Consider the following 9580-nt stretch of genomic DNA (forward strand, 5'->3'; position numbering starts at 1 on the left):
AACTCAATCTCATATATCTTATATAGAGGTGTGCATGGGCCGGGTGAAACCGGGTTTGATGTGATCCAGATCCGGCCCGAAATATATATCGGGCCTATTTATTAGACTCGAACCCGATCCTAGGTCCGATGAAATCTATACACTTTCGGGCGACGATTATACCGGGTAAAAATCGGGTGAAAATCGGGCCATTAACACTACATTACCTTGATACCTTCTTATAAGCTAGCATGTGAAAATATCCAAATTTCCAATACTTCAACCATTATTTAACATGGTAAAATTCACTTAGAAAAATATAACAAGAACCAACTCTTCTCTAAAATTAAAGCATAACCATAATCAATACTAATATTGTCTAATAATACCAAATATTTAAATCAATATAAATAACACAATAGTATGCATTAGTCTAAAATCTTATGCATTTTAAACATAAAACATTAACTTATAGTCTTATAATAACTAATAACACAAAATATTAAGGTTTACAATACTTAAATTCCACATAAGAATAGTCATCATCCATCACTAATAACACAAAATATTAATTGTATCTGATGACTGGACCACCGGGCTGACTTCGGGTAACCCGAGTCATGGCTCGGACCCGACCCGAAATAATGACCGGGTCTATTTTTGAGACCCTTATCCGACCCTAGACCCAGTGAAATCACACCAAAATAGCCTCTAAAATGTTCGGGACCGGGTCGGATCTTCGGGTCGGGTCGGGCCATGCACACCCCTAATCTTATATATACTAGTGCAGCTGACACGCAAATAATAAAAGATACGAAGCTTATTTCATATTGGATCCTCTCCAATAAAAAAAATAAATTAAATAGTGTATAATATTTAATTTAATTATTTATTATTTTTTTATTTATTTTTGTCCAACTTATAAAATTAAAAATAAAAAATTATATTATATTCTATCAAATATTAAAAAAATTAAAAAAAATTCATTTCCTTCCATCGTACGAATGTGAAACTTTTTCGTTCTAATTTATTTAATCATTCAGATTTAATATAAAAAATATTAACGGTCAAAATTGAAGTGGAAAGTATATTGTAGATGTGCAGTTTGAGTGGTTTACAGGTAGGGATGGCAAAATTTCCCGAGACGCGGGGATCCCTGCAGGGACTGCCCCGAATGGGGATCCGATTGTGGGGAATTTTCTCCGCGGGGATGGGAATGGGGGACAAAATTCCCCCGAAGCAGGCGTGGGGACCCGAGCGGGGATCCCCGCCCCGTCCCCGCTATACCCCGAAATTTATGAATTCCTTAAATTATCCTTAATAGTTTATTTCTCATATATGTTTTTTAGTCATTTCTCACACACACATATATAGAAACTCAAAACTCCTAATCTTTATTTGCATAACCCTTCTTTAATTCAGAGATCCCTAAGGCTGTCCATACTCCATCTAACCTCTCTGCAGCCACCCCCTCGTCACCCTTCTCACCGAATCGTCACACCTCACCGTGCCATCACCCTTATCGCGTCGTAATTTCTATTTGCGGCGTTCTTTTTCATAACTCTGCCGTCGTATCCATTCTCCTCTCTGTTGCCACGTCTCTTACCTCGTCCACTACTTTGTCCTTTGACTCGTCGTTGCGTCCCCCTATTACGTTATTTCGGAGAAGTCACCATCGTATCATTTAGACTTTTTGTATAAAATCTTGCAGTTTTTGTATAAGATAGATACTTGCAGCTCTATTCATATGGAAATTAATAATTAGTTAGAACTATTATGTAGATGAAGAATGGGGTCCCCGCGGAGAATGGGGCCCCGTGGAGAATGGGGATGGGGAGCAATATTCCCCCACGGCGGGAAATGGGACGGGGATGGGGAGCAAATCTGAGGGCGGGAATGGGGAGCAGGGAGGCATCCCCCGCCCCCGCCCTGCCCCATTGACATCCCTATTTACAGGTGGTTTTCAATTGGTATTTTCCTTATCCAATTCTTTTCCTAAAAGATAGGAAGCGGTTCTTGGTATTCCCCTGCGATTTAGATATAATATAAACAAAATATAAATTATGTGAACCTTTAAGATTTTGAAAGTCTTTTTTGAATGAACATGAGGAGGAGGAGTTTGTGGTGGGCTTCAAACAAGCTATGTAGTTGAAAAGTATTAAAGCCCATACATTGTCTTGTCTGACCATGTGCAATGAACTTTGGTCTCATAGTGTGTTTTCAGCTTTTTTTGTGGCTTTCAGCGTACAGCTTGGCAATTTGTTGAAAATTGGTCTAATAGGCATATTTATGTAATCATGGAAGAAAACAATTTTTGGTAATCATGGAATGAATAAGAAATGATCCTAATTGACATAAAAGTCCCTCAACTTCCAACCTTTCTTTTTAGTATTCCTCAACTTCCAATTAATTTGCCATGAAGGAGTCACACAAAGTTTTTAGTCCATTTCGCTCCAGGCCCAATGGCTTCAACAAATCTAGGATAACCATTTCAGAATGGGACTTTGAGATCGTGCGAATTAGAATTTTGAATTTGGATAGGGTATTTTGGGCTTAGCCAAAGACAAAATATTTTTTTCCTAAAAATAGATTTAATAAAATACCAAAAAAATAACAAAAATATGTAGTGTAAGGTATCTGGCAGAAGAAAAAAAGAAAAGTAAGAAAATTTGGAGAGAGAGAGATTTTTATAATACGTAAGAAGAATCAAATTAGTTACAACAGAACCGTATAGCTTGTATTTATAGCTGATTAGAGTGCCAGCTGTCATAATTACCTAAACTAAAACTATAACTAATTTAACTAACTACAAATTTATCCTTTAAACTCTAATGCAGTAATACTTGTATCATGTAAAAAATGTATCCAAAACACCTTTAATATTATCGAATAAAAATAAATATTGAATTTATTAGACGAAAAATGTTAGGGCCAGCAACTTTTGGAATTTATAGCCATCAAATAGCTATTAATGAGACTTTTAATGGTGTGAAATTAATGTGAGATTTTATCCAATGACTCACTCTTCTTTTATGGTTATATACTGGTCAAAATTTAATAAAATTGCTGCTAAACTTTTCCTTTATTAGACCGCTGCCTCATTTAGAGCAATCTCTATCTACTCCAAATTAACCGTAGCTGCCATAGCACGTATCACATAATTAATTTACCCATGATTCTTAATTATAAAAATTTGCAGTATGGTTTCAATTTCATGCAGATTGCAGAGGATATATCAACTATCACATCTAAGAAACAAATGAAATTCTTGAATCAGAACAAGCATTGTGAACTGTGTGACGTGTATGTATTTATTTATTTTTGGAATTTTGCAATTTGTTGGAACAATCATATTATTCGGCATGAATTGGACCATATAACAAAATCTCTGCATTAGATAATAAATGCCAAAAGACAGCGTGTTCTGGAGCCCACACATTTAAATTTAAATTCTCCACCTGAACACATAACAATTTTCAATTTTTATTATATTTATATTGATTTAGCTAACATATATTCTAAGAATACCAAGTTGATCACAAAATAGCTACTATTATGTTGAGATCTATATCCAAAGTAGTGACTTACATATTGAAATAAATAAAAAATAAATAAATTCAGTTCATGGTATTCCAGTATACTGAGTCAGCAACTCAGCATGCGGTTTCATATATTCGGAAAAAAAAATAGTGAAAATTAAAATTAGGTAAAAAAATAAAGACATTTATAAAATTTATAGACAATATGTATATTTAATGAAGTTAAACAAAGATTACCGTTGATCATTGTCAACTAAGGAATTACTTAGCTCATAAGCAACCGATTCTGTTTGGGCAATAAAACTGAATTTAACAGAATCAGTTATTTCCAGCAACACTCATCACATGCATGTAACTAACTGGTGGTATATAAGTTTGTGATTCTTCATTGTTTTTCACTTCTTCTCTCCCCTGTTTCTACTTTCTCTTTTCATGGCAAGAACTCACTCTTCCCTTAGCAAGGTACATTTTTTTTTTCAATTATGAAAAACAACTTTCACTTTTTGTTAAAAGAAAGATATAATGCATATAACATGACCCTTGTAACAATGTATGTAATCGATTAATCATTGTATAATTGAGCCATTTGAAGAACTTTTAAGTGTAATACAACAAGAAGTTCTTAGCTTCATATCGATCCAGTTAGCTTATCACAGTTTTAACGGATTTTTAAATTCTAAAATCTTTTAACGGCCTAGAAAATATGATAAGCAATCTAGTATATATAAAGAGAAATCATTCATTTTTTCAGGTATGTAATACACAGTTATTAATCCTATCTTTTAGATTTTTTGATTTAATTGTCGAAGTGTCTTTGCAGATCATTTTCCTTCCTCTTTCATCCAATTGGACGGAAAATCGTAAAGATCACTAACTCAAAAAACAACAAACTCCGATATTTCAGGTAATTCACAATCAAGTGTGAATGTGAATATGTAAATAATAATATGCCACAAGTGTTTGTGGAATAAGAATGCATATTAAACTAAAAATAAAAAAAGGCACCCACCCAATTCTTGGCATTTAATTGAATTGTACAGTATGAGAAATCAAATATTTTCTTTAGGAAGACAAACAAATATCAAATTAAGGCTTAGTTAGTGGAAAAAACAAAAAATTGAAGAAAGAAACTCGATTTGTTGACTTTATATACAAGCATATGCACATTTTATAATAGTTGTGATTATTATTTTCAGCGAAATGATTGTTTTTTTCCCTCTTTAAAAGGTATAAACCATCAGCTATCCAAAGATTAGAAGCCAACTACTAATCCCTAGTTATGAAAACTATTGCACACACGTTGTTTTGCTGCCTCTAAAGATTGAATTCCAAATATAATGTTTAAATAATCCAAACAATTATCACTTGTGCTAGACCTCATGAATGAAGAATGAATAGCTGATTATTACATATATTTTAATCATGAATAAATTAAACCATTTTAAAAGTCCTCCAGTATTTTCAGTAGAAAGCAAACCACACACATAAACTAGAAAAAAAACCTTGTATGTTATTATCTATTGTTTTTGCATTTCTGCGGCCATAGCTCAAACCGTGGATTCTGATACATAAATTTGTTAGTGTTGCAAATGTGAGAAGTGTTGAAGTTAGTCCCACATCAAAGAAAATAAGGAAGAGTGAGGAGTTTATAAGATGAGAGACCAATTAATTTGACACCTTAAAGTTTTGAGTTGGATGTGGTGTTTTCTCATCTATGTTCTCTCACTTGATTCCTCCCTGAATTCTCCCCAATTGTCGAGAGCTTCCCACGGTTGGCCCAACAAAATTTAAGTGCGTTAAACCTTGGTCTAATGTTGTGCTCTACTAGACCATAGTGACTAAACATTTTTATTTTAAGGCACTCATTGGGGCTGAATTACAAGGAGAGGGGGGTCCATTGGGCCATATTTTTGTTTCTCCTGGTTTCTTTCTTCTTTTCTTTTTTTTTTTTTATATATATACATTAGAAAAATTAGTTACTAAATTAGTTAATATATATTTATTTATGTACATATATTATTTAAATTATTTTTAATATATATTTTATATTTTAATATAAATAATTATTTTAATAATTAATTTTTAGTGTGTATATAATATATTAATATGATTGATATATATAAACAAAGATCAAACATATATTGACAAATGTGTTTGAGGGTCAGAAATTAAACTAACATAATGATTATTTCATTCACATTTTCTATCCTTCAAAACAGAAAAATAGAAAAACCTAACTACTAATACATAATTCCACATCACTACATAATATTTTCATTTTTCACCACCTTACCCTCACGAAATCAAAGGTTAAGAAGCCAAATCCCCAAATACAAAACGCAAAAGCACAAATTAAGCCTAATTTGTAATTTCATTCCCAAATTCCAACCTCCATGAACCCATTCTCTGTGGCACAACCCCTAAACATGCCATTACAATTAAACCCATAAGCCACTTCACCATTTTTAGACACAGCAATTAGGCCAGCTTTCCCATCATCAAGCCTAGTTTTGATGCAAAAATCCACTGCCTCTTGGAGCCCAAGTCCCTTGTACTCCATCACGGCGGCGACCTCGCGCGCCAGCGTGGCGCGAATGATAGCCTCGCCCTCGCCGGTGCACGAGACCCCACATAGGTCACATGCATAGGTCCCAGAGCCTATCAAGGGCGAGTCGCCGATGCGACCCGCCATCTTGTTCATGAGGCCACCAGTTGATGTGGCGGCCGCGCAACGTCCCTCCCGGTCCACCACCACGCAACCCACCGTCTCCGGTGCGTATACGCTGATGGGAAGACCGTTCATGTGGAGTGGGGACTCCACATTTGCACCGCATGTTGTCTCGCATCCATTGGGAATTCGGTAATCAAACTGCAATAATCATCAATCATGCACACATCAAAGTCAGTAGTGGAACGCACTACAATAATAGTAAACGAAAAATTAGGAATTAATTTTTATATAATTATTTTCGTCTAATTTTTAATCAAAGACGGCTAATATTTTTTAATATATATTTTATACTGATAGCTAATTTAAGTGTGGCCGTAACATAGTACGTACCAGGATTGCATTTGCTTCCTTTGCTAATTTGAGCATGCCAACGTTTTCTGGGGTTATGAAGTATTCATTGTCCACAACCTCCACTCCCTGAAGATCAGAAATCAAAACAAATTAAAAATTCAATTAAACCTTGTCTTATATGAAATTTAATAATAATTAATCACACAGATTCAAGATTTGCACCCCACGTTAAACAGAGAAGATAGATTTGCAAGTAGTGCTCACCGCACACGTTGACAAAACATAGTAACATATTATACAACTAAGTTCCAACTCACCAGGGTCCAGGAGATTCCTCCGAAAAGAAAAAAATTAAATAAATAAATAAAAGGGAAAAAAAATAGAAGAAGTCACGTGATTAAACTTTTTTAAAAAATATATTCTAATTTAATATTATAAAAAAAATTTAGACCTACACACGTGAGATAGCAAACAAAGTGCAACTAGTTCATGTACTTCAGCGTTGAGACAAAAATGAAAAAGAAAAAAGATTCTCCCGATGAAAACTGTACACAACTTTCATACGGTGCATCTTTATTATTTAACAATTTTTTCACAGGAGAATCTCGTCTTTTATTATTATTTTTTATCAAATTCATGGATTTTTCTAATTAAATATATAAATTAAATTTCATATTTATTCTCAGATGCAGTTTTCAAAAATGACTTAAACTTGACCATTTAAAAGTTAGATTTTCTGTATCGCATCCGATCTGATCCAGATTTTTTTTTCTGAAACGTTAATTTCTTATATTTTCTGTAAATGAGAAGAAAAAAAAGAGAGAATATAAAAAAAAATAGTAAAACGGAAAGGACGTGAGGGGAAGGGCGTGTTTGGGAACCTGTTGTCTAGCGAAGTCTTCGGCGCCAGAGAAAGCGAGGTAGGAATGTGGGGATTTTTCCATAACCAAACGGGCCAGAGAGACTGGGTTCTTAACGGTGGTGAGACCCGAAACGGCGCCGCATCGCCTCTTTGGGCCATCCATTATGCTAGCCTCCATCTCCACAGTTCCTTTTTCCGTTAGGGCAGATCCACGCCCTGAATTGAACAATGGATCTGTTTCCAATTCCCTGACCTATCACAATCACAACCACAAATTCATTTCTCCATTTTTTAATGTCTATGATGATAGGTGCAGTCGCAACTAGATGAATTAATAATTAGTGAATTAGTGAATTAAGGACGTACGATGAGTTCGACGACGTCGATGGCAGGGAGATTAGAATTGAGGGCAGAGATGCCGAGATTGAGACAGCGAGTGAGGAGTTGTTTGGCTTCTTCTTGACGATGGAGGGGGAGATTAGGGTCAACACCAGCTCCGCCATGCACAGCAATAGCCCAACCACCCATATTAGTGTCTTAATCCTACGGCCTACCCTCACCCTACTCTCTTTCTCAGTTTTCTGTGCTTCTGAGATTATGGAGGCTGCAACGATGTGAGGGAGGGACACCCTCCTTTTATAGCAAAATGTTTGGACCCGAATCTTTCATTTCAATTCGGGTTTGGAATCTACTTGCTATTTGGATCCAACCACAACCACGTATTCTCTTTTCTTAAATTACCTTCCACTAAATTATCTCAACCTGTACCACTACGCCCTATGGGTAGTAACTATTTCTCTTCACTCAACTACCGCTAAATTAACTAAATTACCGTATTCTATATGTATATTAGAAGGTGATACTCCCATTGACATCTTCGTATGAAAATAGCATGGTAAATTATTAGATGAATTAATTATATATTTGATTAACCATCTAAGAATTTATAATGTTATTTTTATATGAAGATGTCATCATTTGAATATTTACGACTTATTTAAACGAATTTATGAAATAAAAAATATTTTTGTTTTAATTATTTTTTTAAAGAATAAAATATTAAAAATAAAAAAATTATATTTAAATATTTTATATAATATTATTTTTTAATTTATTTATTATGTTTGAGTAAATTTCTTTATTTATTATGTAAAAAATAGATCTTTTGTTTTTTAACAATTTAATAGCACCTAAATAAGTTGTTAGAGTGACACGGTTAAAAATAACTATATTAAATGTACATCAAAATCAACTACTAAAATCAGTTATTAATATAAAATATATATTAAAAATAAGTTAAAAAATATATGTATTTATATACAAATAAAAAAATTACATTTTTATATAATAAGAAAAATTAATACAAAAATCTTTTTAAATTAGTTGATATTAGTTTTGTTATTAGTCAAAATTAGTTTATTAGTTCTGTTATTACTCTAATTTTTTAAATTTATTAGTTTTGTTATTAGTCAAAATTAATTAGTTTATATTAATTTTGTTACTGGTCAAAATTTTTAAATTAGTTTTTATTGGTTTTGTTATTAGTCAAAATCAGTTTATATTAGTTTTGTTATTACTCAAAATTACTTTTTTAAGAATTAGTTACTTTGTTAACTAAATGCATATTTTTTTTTTTTAATTTAAAGTTTGTAGAGTGGAGTACTTACAAAGTATGTAAAATAGTGATGATGAGTCAAGAACTCTTGGATTAATAATTTCTATGGTGTCATTAAGAACTCTTGCCCATAAATATAATCTTCTTCTGCCTTTAAGAGGTGTCATTTTCCGAATTTGCCCTTCTACGACCAGCAGAAACAACCAAATATTTGGGTGGACCACCGGTGTCTTTTGCTACTAACTATATTATATATGATATATGATTCTCCCAGACAATAAGGTAAGAGATATTATATATTAATTACACATATATATATCACTATTTAACTGCATGAATAAATTACTACTTTTGTGTCCGTGTCTGAAAGATTCACCTCTGAAGGAATCTTGGATTTGCTAATGCCTTGCTGGTAAAAAGATTCACCGTTTTGGATCCGACAGAGACAATTTTTGCTTGCCAGAACATAATTATTTTATAATAATTGTTAGAAAATACAGGATAAACAATTTTTTTAAAACTAAGTCCCTAACAAATTATTGTTTTCTTAAATTAATAGTTTT

At 33.1% G+C, this 9580-nt stretch overlaps 1 protein-coding gene across 1 annotated transcript; it reads right to left on the reverse strand.

Moving 5' to 3' along the window:
- Positions 1 to 5671: 5671 nt before the first annotated feature.
- On the reverse strand, positions 5672 to 8022 carry LOC107605633 (putative isoaspartyl peptidase/L-asparaginase 2). Its single transcript, XM_016307578.3, has 4 exons — positions 7769 to 8022; positions 7422 to 7655; positions 6580 to 6666; positions 5672 to 6387 (listed from the first exon to the last, which is right to left on the reverse strand). The coding sequence occupies exons 1-4, from the start codon at positions 7928 to 7930 to the stop codon at positions 5890 to 5892; spliced, it is 981 nt and encodes a 326-aa protein (XP_016163064.1). The 5' UTR covers positions 7931 to 8022; the 3' UTR covers positions 5672 to 5889.
- Positions 8023 to 9580: the final 1558 nt, after the last annotated feature.

The sequence above is a fragment of the Arachis ipaensis genome, chromosome B6, assembly GCF_059453495.1.
Source record: "Arachis ipaensis isolate K30076 ecotype BB chromosome B6, ASM5945349v1, whole genome shotgun sequence".
NCBI lineage: Eukaryota > Viridiplantae > Streptophyta > Magnoliopsida > Fabales > Fabaceae > Arachis > Arachis ipaensis.

Excerpts from the sequence above, each read along its gene's own strand:
- LOC107605633 (XM_016307578.3), bottom strand. The coding sequence starts at position 7,930 with ATGGGTGGTTGGGCTATTGCTGTGCATGGCGGAGCTGGTGTTGACCCT. Across the intron at positions 7,656-7,768 it reads TCGACGTCGTCGAACTCATC|GTCAGGGAATTGGAAACAGA; the intron begins GTACGTCCTTAA and ends TGATTGTGATAG. Across the intron at positions 6,388-6,579 it reads AGGAAGCAAATGCAATCCTG|TTTGATTACCGAATTCCCAA; the intron begins GTACGTACTATG and ends TGATTATTGCAG.